Below are 18321 nucleotides of genomic sequence, written 5' to 3'. Positions count from 1 at the left end.
TGGTTGCCAGATTGACTATAATCGTAAAATAAACTAAGATTGCAGCTCCAGATTAGATTAAAACAATATTGTAAAAACAAGAAAATGTCTGGATTTTGAGTCTTAGATTCACGACATTATTTTACTCCATTAGTTTGATGGGACAACGTTATACAATTCACAGAAAATAGCAATTCTTGAATACAAGAAATTGGGTGGTTGTGAAATCTCTCCAATCCTGGAAGTGGTTATCAACTTAGGCGTGGAGGATAAATTTGATGATTTACATGGTGTACCATACATATATACTTCTGTATTATGGACAAATAATGCACCTAAAGCGTCCTAAATGGACGACTCAGACAGAAACTAGTATAACCCATATATAACTAGAGTCTACTTCCCACATCATTACTAATACAAGTGCAGGTTAAAACTAGCACCCTCGATTTATTTTAGCAAATTATTTTCAGCAATAAAGCATCATTATTTTCTCTCAATAAACCAATCTGGATTTTACTAATGGTTATATTGAATTGGTATAAAGGAAATATTTTCTTTCAGCTGCTGTTGGCTCGTAGATATGGTCCTTTTTGCTACAAAAATTGCATCCCGCACCAGGCAATAGGAATCACCCAAACCATTTCATTTAAAATCCAACAGCACGCTAGCAAATCACAGTTTCAGAACTCCCCGTTGGAATCCATCCATTTCAACGTCACGCCCCCTTTTTGAAGTCTTCCAGATTTCCAACTGTTTTTATGATAAAATCAGCGTGCAGTTTCATCGTAAAAAGACCTTCATTGCTTGCAGTCATTATCCATCGCATTTTCATTTTTTTTTTTGGGGTCAATATAATCCATCGCACTTGAGCCATAGTAATTGTCCTTAGCATGCACGGTAACAGTAATGTGACATTAGAGCCTAGTTTCCAAGTCAATAAAAATCAGAGTGTAGGCGATGCAAGATGAGATGCGATTAATTCTAGCCCAAAGCCCTTCAAAGTTGTTCAATAAATTACCACGATTCAGTCATATCAAACCTTATAGTAACAAAAAGATTAAGAGAAGAAATCTACTGGTTCACCTAAGACCTACGAATCTAGAGAGCCATCAGCCATCATATTATTCACAACTTCATGTCGACGCATTCAAGCACACAAGTACTAAACAGGCTTTACCTAAAATTCCAACAGACAGCATATCCTATTAGATGTGGTGCTTTGTTGGATCATAGACCACTTGACCTCCCACAATTGTCCTGCGCTTCAGCTCATCAACAATCTTAGGTGGTGGCACCTACACAAAGCCAGGAAGCTCACATCAGGATTTCAAAATCAAAAGATCATGATCAATGAATTTAAACAGTCAAATGGTCACAAGTATCAATGGTAAGAACTACGTTCAACACACATTCAAGACAGTGTGGCATAACAAATGATCATTGTGCATCAATATTGAAGACAGCATCGTAGACTCTTTTTGTAAGAAGAAAGGATCAAACAAGTTAAATTAACTTGCAGTAAGAGGCATAAAGGCTCAGAACTGAATATTTCTGTTCAAGTTGCTTTTACATTCTACCAAGTGTATGAACCATTACATGATTTTACATTCAATTAATAATGTTCAATTTCGAAAACATAACTCTTATCTCAAAATCAATCAAGACGACCTCTGAACCCAGTCATCCAGAGAAAAAAGAGAGAGAGGACAGAGAGGGGGAAAGAATTATGTAGGACACGTCTGATCAGTTACTTGAGAATTATGTTGAAGAGTGAGGAGGCTGCAGAGAGATAAATCAGTGGCTGCTTTGAGTGCTGCTGCAGTCATTACTATATGCAGCCTTACAAAGAATGATAAGAGATGTGAAAATTAAATTAAATTTTAAAAAGAGAGAGAGAGAACCAAAGCAGGTACATGACTTCACTTCCCAAAAGAATTTATGGGACTACTTGTAGTTGTCCATCAAGGCCTTGTTGGAAGATTATTTGAGATGATCACCAAATAGGAAGTAAACAATTCTCAAACTAGAAATCCTAAATAGCACTGGTACGTTAAATTTCCATCATAAGAAATCAAGTCAAAATAATGCAAAAAAAATTTCCTTTCCTAATGGCTGCATCAAGGGGAGAGACTGACATATGATAACGACGAGTACCCTGCTTGTGTCATAACCAGGATACAAACTGCTACTGACCATGCAATGAATGATATGACGTCTGCCAATATTTCATATTCTAGAAGAATGATGACTGAAGGAGTCGATCCACATAATGCTTATCATCTCTTTCTTTGTTTTTGAGGGGGCAGGTGAGCTTTTGCTTTGTTTTCCTTGTTTTTTTTTTCTTCTCTTTTTTCCCTTCTACTGATATTTTGAAACCTTCAGCAGATGTAAGCCTTGAACATAAATCTATATGAATACAATTTGCAGGATACTAGACCAAGATTGGATACTTGGACGGCAATATTCATGCTAATAGCACAATTGCAATCCAATCCATTGATAAACCAAACACCATTTCCCACTGGGCTGTGTAATGCCCATACGATGCCAATTGCCAGTGTGCCCAGATGCCCGATCAAATACCAATGGCCCAAAATAACTGGAGATATTCTCTCATGTTTCACAGCCATATGTAAAGTCGAGAGATCAAAATATCAGCAATTACTAACTCTATATCTTCTTCTTTGTTTCAGTCCTCATTCAATTCCTTCAGAGAAAGATACCACTAAATATGCATCTTAATAACAGGGGAAAATATCAGAATTACAATTCTTCCCTGATATTTTTTAACAAAAAATAATCATGCCCTTACATGAGGCGCATACAGCCAAGAAAGTTGGATATATCATATATTGAAATACCTTTTTGCTATCTAAATTCCTTAGAATTGAACATATAGTAGGCACATGAAGTGGACAAGAACTATAAAATTCATGATTATGAATAGGACGAGTGCAAGAAGCAAGAACCCTAACAGATATAACCTGAATTAGATCAATACAAGACATGATCAAGATTTTTATCCTCACTTGCTTTTCTAAGGCTCTCGTATACCCACGCATTTATGTAACATATCTAACAGATTGAAGACAACCAAATGACCAATACGAAGAAGTTATCTTCCCATATCCTGCAATGTAGACAATCTACTTCCCTGAGAGATATGTACATGGCAGAAAGATCGAAGGCAATATTTTATAATTATCAACTGATTCTGTCGTTTTAGGAATGCCGTACAAGGATTAAGGGACCTAATAAATATAGTGCAAGAAAACTTAATATAACTACAGTACCTTTTCATTCAAATACTAAAAATCATTATAAATTTTATCTCACTCCGCTATATTTGTTTCTCCATCCTACTGCATTGCACCATAACTTTCAAGCAATGGACCAGTACATAGCTTAACGTACACGCATCACACTGCAATGTACCGGTACATTGCCGCATATTTCTGCCCTTACTCTTTCCATTAGGTGTTCGCCCTCACAACTCGGGTAGTGACCCGAACTAATTGTTCATACTTCTCTTCCATTGAGATTGCATGAAGAATCAAAGGTCATTTGTCACTCGCATTAAGACATACACAGTAATACCCAAAAGTAGCAACACATTTAAAACAGAGCAGAAACAAAGGTAATAATGATACCAATTTGTTGACCACATTGCTTGTTAATATGGTTTAGAGGAATGTCCTTAACACGGACCCAAAAAGGTGAGATTGCAAGACTAACATCACATTTAAAATATAGCAGAGGGAAAGAGCCTGCAGAAAAGTACCGAGGATTAAGGAACCTAATAAATATAGTGAAAGAAAACTTGATATAACTACAATACCCTTTCATTCAAATACTAAAAATCATTAAAATATTTATCTCTCGCTCCGCTACATTTGTTTCTCTATCCTACTCCATTGCACCATACCTTCCAAGCAATGTCCCAGTACACTGCCACATATTTCCGCCCTTACTCTTTCCATTAGGTGTTTGCCTTCATGACTTGGGGTAGTGACCCGAACTAATTGTTTATAGTTTTCGTCCATTAAAATTGCATGAAGTGTCAGAGGTCATTTGTCACATCGCATAAAGACATAGACAGTAATACCCAAAACTAACAACACATTTAAAACATAGCAAACAGAGGGAAAGAGCCTGAAGAAAGTATTTACCTACAGAAAGGTAATAAAACCCAACAAAATATGATATCAATTCGTTGAGCACATTGCATGTTAATATGGGCAGGTCCTTAACATGCACCCAAAAGCTTTAGTTTCCTGTTATATTGAGAACTTGACAGATTTTAAACCTCATTCCAAGACAAATGCATACACAGAGTAATAACCGCTTAACATCCACAGGTGCACAGGATTGGCTATGAACTGCATGCCCATCTGACTAACTAAACCAATTATTTCAGATGATTCATTTATAGAACTTATACAGTACCATTAAGAGGCAAAAAATAGAACGGTTTTTAAGAAAGAACTGTTTCATAATGTACCGACTGTTATTTAATAGAAAATAGCCCCCTTTTGGGGTTATTACCCTTTTCAATGGGTATACAAAGAATGTATATGTAAAACCTACTACATAATGATAGACCATTACCAGTAATGGTAACAATCGTAATGCCTCCTTCTACATTCTGACTGACAATTTGGGGCCCAATGCCCTAAAAAAAATTAGAGGATTTTAATGGGAATCTCCCCTCCAGTTGAACATGTTTCTCGTTTTAAAGTCTAATTTTACTCTATAAAGTCAGAAATCAAGGAATACAACAAATTTCATTTAAGTACCCATACAGACTGGTTAACAAAACTTTTGTTTGTTCACAATCTATTTCTCTTTCTTTATTTTTTTGGTTAATGGTTCACTGCTTTCAAGATAATTACCAGATGGCCAATTAATGTTTGAAATTTTTTCATGCAGAGTATGTCATACCAGGCTTTGAAGACTTGTTATTGTTGACTTCAGTAAAGCATCTCCAACTATCAATCTCAAGCTTTTAATAAAATCTCCCCTGCTCATCTTGTTGGCCTGATATGATCGAAAAAGATAAAAGAAATAAGACAATAGCATATCAGACAATATTTAAATAAACAACGAAAATACAAGATGCCATGTTACTCAACATACCTGGAACTGTTTATAATCAGTAAGCACAAGTTTCATTTGTTCACTAGGAACTTTATTTCTTATTGCAGCAAACAACACAGGGAAAGGCATAAAAGGAGATTTAGGAGTCCTTGTATTGCTTGAACCTTGACTTGAAGCTTTACCTAGAGATCCCCCAGACTCTAAGCGCGTTTGGCTATTACTTCCCTGGAGGCAATAAAATAATTTTGACAGTCAAATGAACAGAAAAATAGCAATAATGTAAGATACTAACTATCCCAAAAGAACCTCAATAACATGTGTAGTTGGCACATCCACAACATCAGAAAATATTATTAAAATACTCTAGTTCAACAAGTTGTTATTGTACAAAGCTTAGGTTGGACAACAATCTCGATTGTCTTGGCTACTTCAAGTACAAAGGATGGCCGAACTGCTTAAATAGAATCCATAATATATATATATGTATGTGTGTGTGTGTGTGTGAATACGAGAGAGAGAGCGAGAGAGAGAGAGAGATAGAGAGAGAATCATCTATCGAAATATTGCAACCTTTCAGTACAACAAACAGTCTGCAGGTCTCAAGTGTAACCTCATGCTTCCAAGAAATTCATTTTATAAGATCCTGCTATATTATGAATTCACTTCCTCTAAGCAAGACAAATTGGCCAGATTGTGCTGGCAAATAAATAGCCCTCCAAAAAAGAGATCGAAGCCAACATAAAACCAGCACCATATGCATTCCACAGCTAATCCAGACATCCACGAGTCACTAGGCATACTTTGCCTACAACTAACGTTTTCTTAGATGCACTAAAGCTTAAGGGAAAATCCTTGCCTAAGATGCAGTGGCTTGCTTCCAACATATATCTAGCATTCTTCAAAAGTACCCAGAAAAACCTTTTGACAGAAGCATCCTAAGGGGCACTGTTGCCAAAGCAGCTACATTAACTAAACATGATGGACTGTAATAAGTAAAAATTAAAATTCAAGTTGATAGACTAGTCATTATCATATTGTGACTTGCTAATGAAACAGACCAAAAAAAGTCAAGATGTAATTCGCATCCTTACAGGACCAGTAGGACGAAGTTCGGTTGGTAAATCAACTGCAGGGGTTTCTATCGGCAGATTCAGATCCACAGTCGAGGACTCCATTGCCCAATTTCGATGACCCCCTTGTGATGATGCGGTTATGCCAGAAATAGCATGTTTCATGTCCCTGCCAACGAAAAGCCCTGTAGGAACAACAACACACCAACTAGAAGTCAAGTAGAAAGAAAGTCTGGGAAGAAAAATTCTTATATCCACACAGCATCTGCAGTATACGCTAGTATGGTTCAATGGTGATTGATCTCTTGAACATAATAATCCCAAGCAAAAGTAAGTGAATTTAACTATCAACATCCAAGGAGAGTGGGAAACAAAGATTGTTCATCCAGAAATGACCAGTGATTGATTCATTCAGAAATGACCAGTGATTGAATCGTCCAGAAATGTATCGACTAATTTAAAGCCTATGAGCTCCCATTTATTTGTAAGAGTTTCACATGTGGATAAATTTGATAAATTAAATTCATGTGTATGAGTGTGAATTCGTATCAACATATATAGTACTCGTTACTTTTTCAGAAATTGAAACACAAAGAAGAGTAGCATATCACCTTCAGCATTTAAAGACACCTTGAAACTAACAATGAATTCTGGATATATGTGGGTATTCATATTCATATTCCATACTACATATTGTCCTGGATTTTGAAGATCATCCACGCCACTATCAAAGTTCTCACTACTGGGATGAGACTGTGTACTCCCAGGCTGAACAAGCTCCATTTTTCCCATTATTACGCGACAAAATACTATGTGTCGCACTCCATTTTCGTCAACATCACAAAATTTTACACTGCAGATAATCAGAACAGTATCAAAAGGAAAGCACAAAATACAAACAACAAGAATGGAAAAACGCCAATGATTCTATTATGAGAAGTAAGATGATATTGCATGAAATTCTAAAAAGTTGTTACTGGCTGCATTCACCCATTTTCAAACCAAGGAACTAAAACTGTTCACAGCAGAACTTTGACTTGGATAATAGAGCAACAATGCTTGCTAATATGAAAAATGAGATAAAGCAAAATTCTGAAAAACCATAATCAATGAGATAATGTTAAAATAATGAAAATAGCACTCATGCAAACAAAGGAATTCCTTCGTTGGCAAACAAAGGGCTTAGCTTAACCTCTTGGTAGGCTTGCTAAGACTACAATCAATTTGCAGTTCTAAGGGTACATCAATGATCACACCACAGGTAAATTTATGAAGTCCATGGGAATGACGCTTTGCTGGCGAATATAAAATGACACAACATATAATCTACATAGCAGGAATAGAAGTTTCAACATCAAACCGAGAACAAGGTGGACTCAAAATCCCAACCTAGTATTACAGCAGTTTGCTGCAGAGAGATGAACGCCAATGCCATATTTGGACTTAGTTGCAGAAGGTCCACAATGCCCAAGCCCATACAACATGATAGTAGATATTAGTTTTTTGGAAGAAGCAAGCCAAGCATATCTAACATTTGCATCACCACGGCACTGCTTTGTTAATTCAATCTGTTTTTGGAAAAGTTCCAACCGAGTTACCATTGAAGCACTAGACCAGCGGTGAATATCAAGTATGTCAGCACCACCAAAGGAGTTCATGCCAGCAAGAAACATCTTCCTTACAGTATCGAAATCCATTATTTCATTAAAAGATTCAATTCCAGTGATATCTGCTTTATTATGTTGATTTTCTTCAACAGCTTCATCAAATTTTTCATCAGGCATCCTGTTGCTACTGTCCTCAACTTCTACGACATAGTGGCCACTAGTAGGTTGCTGAGCAATATGAATATGCTTGACGAATGCATTTGACTCTCCACTACACTCTTTTAACTTTGACTGATCCACACCGTTTATGTCAATTTCAAGCTGCAGCTTAATCTCATGGGGCCCATAAGACTCCCTAAACATAGGACCTTGATCATTTGCATAATTGTGCTGACAGCACTCATCTAAATCCTCATCATCAATATAAACTTCTGGAAAAAAGCAGCCACCTGCTTCATCAATCCAAGCGATTGGTTCCTGTAAACCTGTCTTTTTGTCCATTCGAAACATATGCAAGAAATCCACCACATAACGATGGCTCTTTAACTCAATCTCAATAACTGCTTTCTTCTCTTGAAGATCCTTTCTAATTAAAGCAACAAGATCTTGGGAGAAGTCACTCCATTCACCATTTCTATAAAACATAAGACGCTGTGGTACCCCAGTCTTCATAAAATTTGAATAACACCGGAGCAAAGATCTTCTAGAACGATACCTACAGCTCACAAGTTTGCTTTGGCTTCCAGCTAGTCTCCGCCGTTTCCCATGCCTATGGGTTAAAAAATTCACAGTGGGCCACTCAGATGACATAATGCGGGAAGTTCCAGTAAAGTATGCCGCATAACGGGATGCTCGTTTTCTCTTTGGACCGAGCATAACTCTGTGACTACTATCCAACACCTTTGCGATCTTGGCTTCCATTTTTACCTAATAAATCAATCCCTATCAAGAATTCAAATCCAAAGGCTCGAATACAGAGAAAAACTATCAACTCTAGCCTCCCACCAGTTTTAAAGATAAAATGCCATTGTAGATGATCGACAAACCCTGAATAATAAGAACTAGTTAGAAAATTAACGGTCCAGGTAAACTTCATACTTCAACCATAAAACATATCCAGGACCTCATGATATACTGACATATCTCACCCAAAGAGCAAATAGACCCAATTGGATACATTAAACAATCAATAAAACTTTGTATGGTACTTAATCGCCTGGAAGCCTGGAATGTTCTTGTCAACCAAGCCCATGCAAATCATACCACAATCATCCAGAATAATTTGTCATAATCCATTTATAGACACAGAAACATTCATTCCCAGTAAAAATTTTGATGCATAATCAAAGCTTAGCAATAATAACCAAAATATCTCCATCCATAGGTGGACTAACAATTAAAACGCTAACATTAATTTGCTTTCAATGTCAACCTTATTTTAACCTAATTATCACGATTTTGAGATTGTCTATTACTGTTTTACTGTAGTTTGTGACAACAAGATTTACAAGTCTCAACTTCTTATTGACTAAAACCTAAAATAAAATAAGAAATTTATCTAAAAAGAAGAGAAAATTTATTTGACAAAAACAAGATAGATAGAAGCATAAAACCTAACATATCTACTCCTTGCATGCATCACTCTTTCCCAATCACACATCAACCTCACGGCCCCAGCCTGTATTCCTACTTGCTCTTTATCTTATATTCACAATGCAAAAGTAGAAACACTTGAAGGATGATAATTTTTTTTCTTTTGTTATTTAGGTGATGATGATAGCGGGAATGGAATTTCTGAATTCTCGAGACCAAGTTCTAGTCCTTCAAAGAAAAGGGAACTAATCCTAGAATATCAATTTTGCAAGCAGTATCCCTCCAATTCAAGCAAGAGTGACTATTGGTTGTTGATAGAAACTTGTACCAGTATGGATATCAAGGTATAGTTAAGGGGTATGACTTAAAAAACTTGCTTGAAATGGGTAAGTACATGGTTTGGCATTTGGTACTGCTAGTAAGAAAAAGACAAGGCTTGTATCTAGATTCTTGTGAAATATTAGATGATTGATGATGCAGAAAAAAATAGACGTTAAAAGGCCTTTGTTTTCCAGTCTTACCCAACAAATTTTGGGAACAAAAGAAAAAAAAGGAGTAAAGGATGAAAGGAAAAAAATATGTATATTGTTTTTCTGTTTATTCTAAAATTAATTTCTTTAAATATATTTTCCCTATTTTTGTGAAGATTCTGTTTATTTATTACTTTTTAAGGGAAGGAAGGTTGAAAATGTAATGGTTGTGTAGGTTAGAGTCGACACTAAAAGCAAATTTGGACTAAAAAATTCAATAAATCTCATCTACATGACAAGTTATTTGCAGCTTGTAGTTCCATCATACTTGCATTTGCCATTTTTCATTTTTTTTTCCCCTTTTTAAACAAACTGCAAGTAAAGGACACTGAATGCAGGTTATCCAAACAACAAACAAAACATGAATCACACAACCAATTACATAGACATAAACAATGAGAAGGAAAGAAACACATACCTAGAACTGCAGTTAGTTATTATTCTGTACATGTTCCTCTTCTATATGACCGTCACACAGTTCACAGAAGTAGAGCCACTTTGTTATTTATTCTACAGCGTTTGAGTAGCTCTTCTCCTATACCATCCAATAACAAATATACCAAAAACTCTTTATATATCAAGGTTGAATAACTAATTTAATTTCTGTTATAAGTTATGACGATACTATACATTTAAGAAAGAAAAAACAAAAACTGAGTTAATTAAAATAAACTGGAAGGTTATTCCTTAATCCTTGATACCAGTATCTACACTTCTTTAGATTATTTAAAATAAATTTTGCCAACAAAAGCTAAAGAGTTTTCACGTATTTGAAATAAGAAATTAAGTTTATTTAAAAAATAAAATTTCCATGGAATCCAACGGATCATAAGTGAGCTACTGATTTAAAGCTAAAATTCCCAACAACAGGGAAAAAAAAAAGTCTAATTAACTAAAGCAATGTATTAACAGAAAAAAAAATGAACAGTTATCTAACTGAAAATCCAAATTACCTCAAGACAAACAGATCGTGACCTCAACAGAGAGATCAACATAATCTTATGATAAAAAATAAAATACCCTTCTAGTATTCACGTCCGGTCAACCTAATTCACAAAGATATTCACCTCTCAAAAAGTTAAATTAAATTAACTTTGGTCAACATTAATTTTTAGCGTTAAATAACCAAAAAATTATCAATAATTAAACTCAAAACCTCATATCAATCAACCGAACGAACTCCAAAACCGTTTTTAGTCAAAATCGAACCCGATCTACTCACCTCTCTCGCAAAATCCAAAATATAAATATAAATACAAAAATAATACCGTAAATAATTAAAATAATTTATTAAAATTATATAATTCTTTAGCTATGAAACCAAAAGTTTTTCTTAATTTCGCTGATTTAAGGAAAATAAAAATAATTAAATAAAAGAATTGCAACAATATTACCTGTAGATAGACATAAAAAAATATTAAGCTGGTGCGGTTCGATATTCGACAGAGAGAAGGAGAAAGATAGAGAAAAACAAAAAGCAAACCCTAAGTCGATAGAAGAGGAACAGTTAGAGAGATACGACGCCGTAGATGAGTCATAAACATAGATGTGGCGTTGACGGTGCAAGTTAAGTCGGCGGTCATCTAATGTTTCTTCAATCGCTGCATTTGTTTTCTTTTTTCTAATTTTTTAATTACTAATTTCTATTTTTCTAATTTTGCTTGCGCGAAAAGCAAGAAAGACCACTCAGCATATTCAACCACCAAACAAACGTTTCTTTCCAACGAGCAATGTTAAAGTTACTTGTTGTTATATGGATTTTGCGTAACAGGCGTTACTGATTGGGTTAGCGCGGGGCAAGTACAAGAAAAGGGCGAGATTTAATTGGTGGTAGGAGGAGTGACGAGTGAGGGGAGTGGATGAAAATTACTTTCATTATTGTTGGGGGTGTTATGGGCGGGGGCCCAGTTGGATGAAGCGGATAACTTTGTTCAGGTATCATGTCAATCCTTCATGAACACACGCACGAAAGTAGGGACAGAGAGTGGGTCCATAGCAAGGCAAAAAGTTAGATGCTTCTGCATTTTTGTAAATTCTTTAATAAAAATAATTAACTTTAGTGATTTGAAATGTTTTTCTTAAAGTAATAGCTATTATGTTTTGCAGTTGCAACATATTAAATCTTGTATCAATAAAAAAAAATATTTATATATAATATTTTATAAAATTAATTTTTAAAATTTAAATTTTTTAATATGTATATTTATTTTTTAACACATAAAATTTTTATTTCCGATACGTGTACTATTTTTGAAACACGATATTCAAATTTATATGTAATTTGTGATTTTTTATATTAATTTATTGATAATAAATTATATTTCTAATTAAACACTCATTCTAATCCTAAAAATAACATATTAATAATAAATTAATTTTTTAATTAGATAATAATTAATTTTTAACTAATAAATTATATTATTAATTAAACACCCATTCTAATCCTAAGAACGAACATATTAATAATAGATTAGTTTTCTAATTAGATAATAGTTATTCAAAAATATTATTAATTATATTAATTAATAAATTATTTTTTTAATTAAGTAATAATTCTAATTATAAAAATAATATTTTTAAATATTATATTTATTAAAATTAATTTTTAATTATATAATGATTTATAATTCTAAAAATAGTAATATTAATTATATTGATATTTACATAATATTACAATTAATAAAAAATATTTTGAATATAATTTTTATATTATTTTGTTAATAAATTTTAAAAAGAATTAAAAACATCTAAAAATAGTTAGTTTACTATTATTTTATAAAATATTAAAAATAAATATTAAAAATTAAAATTTATTAAATTATATCTATAAATTTGATCTTATAATTAAAATAATAATAATGATTATGCAACACATGGGTAAACGACTAGTATTTCTTAAATCAGAAAGAATCGAGTTCGAATCTAGAATATATTTTTTAAACTAAAATGGATCAAGTTTGAATTTAAAATATATTTTAATCATTATAGTATTTGTATCTTTTATAAAGAAAATGTAGATTATATTTTAGTTGTGTATCTTTCATTTAGCTCTAAAATTAAGTAATGCAATGTTAGAGTTTAATTGTATTTTAAATTAATCATTAATTTTATAAATATTTTACAGCGAATGAGTTATTTAGTTCCGGTCATGAGGTGCTAATTGAAAATCTGTCAATTTTAAAATTGAATTTCATCTCTATTTAAGAGATCAATTTAAGGCGAGTTTCAAACCCAGATCATTAGTTTCTATATTAAAAAATCCATAATTAAAATTTCAACTTGAGAAAAAGAAATTACGTATTCCTAATATTTTCACAATTCTTTTTATATTCAAATTTTTGCATTTTTTATCCTTTTTATTAAATTATTTTCCATATAAATAATTTAATATCCTATAAAAATACTAAATTTAAGAAAATTATTTTTTTATTACGCTAGTCGGAACCTGTCGAAACAAAATTCTAAAGCGAGATCAGTTTATTCTAAGAGCTGCAAGATCATAAACTTACACTTCCTGTACCAAAATTACCAAACCATGACTATGTCTCCCTCTCCCCCCTTTATCAATTATTCAAACAAAATTTCAGTATCTTTTTATACCAAAAAGAAAATACTTGAAAAAAGCCATACGCTGCATAGAAAGTGATATTTATTTGTTTATAATAAAAAAAAATTATTTAAAGGGTGTATGGTTCAAAAGTTTGATGCGATAGTTGTTTTTTACTAAACAATTATATTAAAGTGTTTACTAAAAAATTTAAGATCCAGCAGTTGATAGCCGATTTGATTTTTTATTTATTTAAACATTATTATTTTTATTCAAATTTATTAACAATAACTTACTTTAAATAATCTCATATAATTAATCTTATATTTTAAAAATAATTATTATTATTTTATATTAATTTTAATAATTAAATAATTATAATATTTAGAACTATGGTATTTGAAATTGTAAATTTTTATTAATAGAATTTAAGTTTAAATTTTTACTTTTAAAATAATTTTTATAAGTATTTTTAATAATAAATATAATTGAGCTAAAAAATAGTTATATTTTTTAAATTTTTAAATTGTCTTTATTAATTTATGTCATTAAAAATAATAAATAATATAATATAATATTTAACAATAAATTATACTTTCAATAGTCATTTAACATACTAACAACAACCACTAATAAAATTCTATCAAACAGTTTAATTTATCACCCATCAGTTATCAGTTATCAACCAATAGCTACCAGCTGCATTAATCAGTTGAACCAAACAAGCTCTTAATATAAATAAAACAACTTCAATTTGAAACTTCTTACTTTACTAATAATAAATACACATAAAAATTTAATTATATATATATATATCATTTTAATACCTAATTTCTTTTAATATGTATGCTTAATTGTTAATATATATAATTTTTTATTTTTATATTTCACATATAGAATTAAGACTTGTACAATTTTATAACTTTTCTATTAAATTATTAATTAATAATTTACATTCTTAATTAACCACCGACTTTAATTCTAAATAAGAATATATTAATTATATTTTAATAATATATTAATTAATAAATAATTTTTAATTTATTTTATATAAATTTTATTTTAAAAATAACATATTAATTATATTTTAATAAAACTATACTAATAAATTAGTTTTTAATTAAATAAATAATAATTCTAATTACAAAAATATATTTTAAATTGTATTTTATATTATATTTGATAATAAATTAAATTTTGATTATAGAATAAGTTATTAATTTAGAAAATAACAATATGAATTATATTTATAATATTAATTTATATAATTTTAAAGTTAATTATTTTGTTATATAGTAAATTTAAAGATTTAAAAAATTAAAAAAAAAATATTTAAATAAAATTAATTTTTATTTTTCTAAAATATTATAAATTAATATCATATATTAAAATTAAATACAAATTTAAAAAGTGAATACGCGCTCCAATAAAATGATAACATACTACTTTTTAATATAAACGATAACTTTTGACTTTTCAAACTAATTAATTAAAGAAGAAAACGGGCTAATAAATTATTATTCTTTTATAAAAATTGATTTGGACTTGCTCACATTCCTCTTCCATGTGCAGCAGATTTCATGTTTTGCTCATAGTCAAGAAACTACTGAGCTTCTTATATTTTCTTTTTCAAAGTAACCCCAGCAATGTAATTAGTTTCATGTACTGTTAAGAGGAAATTTTATTTTTGCTTTCCTTTCCATTCCTTGAAATATTAAGTAGCCAAACAAATAACCTTTCATAGTGTTGTTACCTCATATTTACCCATAGGTTAACAAATTTTAAGCTGAAGAAATGAATAGAAAGTAGAAGTCTTAGTAAGACCAGACCAAACCGGCAAGGGAACAAACATTGGTTCCTTGTCTAAAAAATGAATTATAATTATATAACAACAAAAATCAAATACTGAGTTTTAGTGCTCTTATTAATTATATGCATGAGAAACTACTATTAATAAATTAATTCAAGTGCATCATTTGGGAATGGTAAAATAAAACATTTGACAGCGCCAATCATTAAAGCGAGTCCTGTGATAGGCCTTTTTAGGATTTGGCTTCTTTGCATGCTGTTGCCATTTCTGTGAACTCTTTAATGGCGGATTATTCTGTTGTCCAGCTTCCTCCACAATTTTATGGAATTCAAATGGCTCGCCTTTTGGAATTCTCATTACTCTCATGGGATTCCTTCCTCTAATTCTTCTTTTATCACTGATTTCCATTGCAACTCTATCTGGTACAACAAATGATATCGCAAACTTTCTAGGTCGACTTCTAATGCTGCATAATCTCAATGACATTATTTTTTTCTTTTTCCTCACTTTCTATATACACATTAGGAAAACACAAACAACAGAGAAGAGCAAATACAAAATTATATAGAGAATCTTAAGGCCAAGACAGGTCGATGCAGAACTTGGGTTCTTGTACATCTTCTTCTTCTTCTTCTTCTTCTTCGAGTATGACATCCGGGACAGAGACTGTGGACGTGCAGTAGTTGTTAAGATGGCGGGTTTTGGAAGAGATAGCATTAGCACGAGAAGGAGAGGGCAATGAGGAGGTTGTAAAAGCCAGCTGATTTGGGTCTTTGGGTCGAAGAATAAGGGACAACAAAAGCACAAGAGAGGCCATGAATGAAATTGCAAAGATCTTGATCAATTGGAAGGGGCAGATGGTGTACTGAATGAAAAAGAAAATGAGGTATTGTTGTTTAGGCTATGATACAGCCTGTCTGAATCACCTATATATATATATAAAATAAATAGTGGTGGCAGTAAACAGAAGGAAATAAAGGAGGGAAGAAAACTAGGGGAAGGGAAAAGTAAGATCCAAACGGGTGATGTTAGCAGTGGCAGATGGTTTTATGTGGAGTTTTGCGGCTTTAAATAATATGACATAAAATAAAATATCGGCAAAGCCTTCCAGAATAAGATTCAGTACAAGTCGAATCTATGTGCAATTGTGCGTCGAGGCAGGTGCCGGTGGTTTACGAAGAGCGCACGTGTTTTAGTTGAAAGGCCATTAATTGGAGTAATTATACTGTGGATGGGTTTTTCTCTTCTTCTTTACGTCAGCATTTGACATAAAATGAAAATTTGATAAAAAACTTTAAAATTAAAAAAAAAGTTGCTAAACAATAAAAAAAAAAAACTAATTACCCCAAATTGCTGATCTTTTTTATATCTTAATATCTCATTTAATTGTCATACCTTGTCATCATGACATGAAAAGAAATCAGATTAATACTGTAATATTTTCATTAATTGACTAATAAAACTATTTAATTTTTTAATTAGATATTGTTAAAATTAATTTAGAGTGTATAGAATATCGGGTGAAAATTAGTCGGCTTTTAGACGGCCGCAACGGAGTCCAAAATCATACCACGCTCTTAAAACGACTGAGAAACTGATAAAATCACAGCGCTAGGAGAGTCAATCTTCTGTCGTTTGGAAAAGGTTGGTTGCATGTACAAGTACAGGTGTTGGGTTGAGAGAGTAAAAGAGGTTTTGCATGATTACATGTGGACAAATTAAGTGTTCGTGGGTTGACAGGTACCTCCCTATTGGCTTTATCACATGCTTGAATATCGAAAATGTAAACAAAAGAAAGCTGTGCTCATCGCCAGTTTTTCATAGAACAAAATTAGGGGAAAGGGAGTCTTGCATGTTCAACAACTGGAAAAACTAAGTGACTAAGTGTTATTCTGTTGACAAATGCATTCATTAGTTTTAACTTTTATCATCTGCTTCAATAGAGAAACACAGAAAAGCTCTGTTGATGGAGAATTTTGTTTTGAAGCAAAACAAATGAAAGCAATATGGTAGTATAATTAATTTAATTAAGGTGATAAGTATAGAGTCTGATTAGTAGAATTGAATTCAATGTCAAATTGATTGATCAGAAGTTGCTCTTTTAGCTGGTTGAATCTGTATTTTTATAAGTATTAAATACTTTTTATTCTTTAATGACGCGTGATGTTTAATATTTTTCTTTAAGTGTATCTGTGATTTGACTTTACCATCTAATTATTATTTAAAATTAAAAATCTCTTCTGAACTATAAAATTGAATTAAAAATGTAATATTAAAATTAAAACGAGTCGCTAAAATTAGACATCCAGCGAGAAAGCCTAAAAAAATTATAAAATATAGCTAAACTTTTTTTGATGTTATGTTAGAAATTAGATAGATGAAAGTTAAAAGAATTGAAGATTACAGAATCCAATTAATAGATTGAGATTAGATTAAATTAAATTAATATCAAAATAATTAAAACTAACTATTTTATTAGTTAATTAAACGTTTACCAGATGGGACATAATTTTCTTTTTGTTAAGAATTGACACAAATTAATAGTGTTGATATACAATTATTATATTATTAATAATTATTGATGTGTTATACTATTATACATTCAGTACTAGTCTGTACAAATTTTTATGTCTTTGATTAACTAAGAAGGTTTTGTTTATTAATAGGAAAAGAAAAAGATTTGGATATTTTGCTGTTGTTCTTGACTTTTTTTTATTAATTATATAGAAATGATTTGTTAGATATAATTTGATGAATATTGCTAAATTTAATACTCTTATTTTGCTATTGCAGCAGGAACTATCAACCTTTTGAGAATGATTCAATTGGACCATTAATTATTCTCTATGAATGCAGTTGTCAACTTTTTCCCAAAAAAATCCCACGGAAACAGAAAGAAAAATAAAAACATGGAAAGCTTACTTGCTAATTGAATAGCTCTATTTTAAATAATTAAGAAATAGAAAGAGAGTATAGAAAGAGAGTAAATAAGTAAATAGTGTAAAATTTTATTAAACAAAGAGAAAATTGTACAAAGAGAAAGATTACAAAGATAGAAGGGATAGTTCAAGCGAGCTTCCTCTGA

General features: G+C 31.5%; 1 protein-coding gene across 6 annotated transcripts; it reads right to left on the bottom strand.

The window, feature by feature from the left end:
• Positions 1 to 933: 933 nt before the first annotated feature.
• LOC8278513 (inactive poly [ADP-ribose] polymerase RCD1) lies at positions 934 to 11552 on the bottom strand. 6 transcript variants are annotated; one of them, XR_001535197.3, is made up of 9 exons: positions 11274 to 11552; positions 10298 to 10414; positions 7539 to 8803; positions 6761 to 7002; positions 6171 to 6334; positions 5119 to 5304; positions 4924 to 5019; positions 4152 to 4256; positions 934 to 1277 (listed from the first exon to the last, which is right to left on the bottom strand). XR_001535197.3 is itself a non-coding variant. In XM_048375187.1 (9 exons), the coding sequence occupies exons 3-8, from the start codon at positions 8675 to 8677 to the stop codon at positions 3666 to 3668; spliced, it is 1911 nt and encodes a 636-aa protein (XP_048231144.1). In that variant the 5' UTR covers positions 8678 to 8803; positions 10298 to 10414; positions 11274 to 11552; the 3' UTR covers positions 934 to 1277; positions 3633 to 3665. The 6 variants fall into 6 exon arrangements, 5 of the variants coding, with proteins under 5 accessions (XP_048231144.1, XP_015574467.2, XP_015574464.2 ...); XM_048375187.1 differs by lacking the exon at positions 4152 to 4256 and adding an exon at positions 3633 to 3749; XM_015718981.3 differs by lacking the exon at positions 4152 to 4256 and having other exon boundaries at positions 7539 to 8683; positions 8762 to 8803.
• Between the last annotated feature and the right edge of the window lie 6769 nt (positions 11553 to 18321).

The sequence above is a fragment of the Ricinus communis genome, chromosome 5 (assembly GCF_019578655.1).
Source record: "Ricinus communis isolate WT05 ecotype wild-type chromosome 5, ASM1957865v1, whole genome shotgun sequence".
NCBI classification, from domain to species: Eukaryota; Viridiplantae; Streptophyta; class Magnoliopsida; order Malpighiales; family Euphorbiaceae; genus Ricinus; species Ricinus communis.
This window is presented reverse-complemented; position numbering and strand designations above follow the sequence as displayed.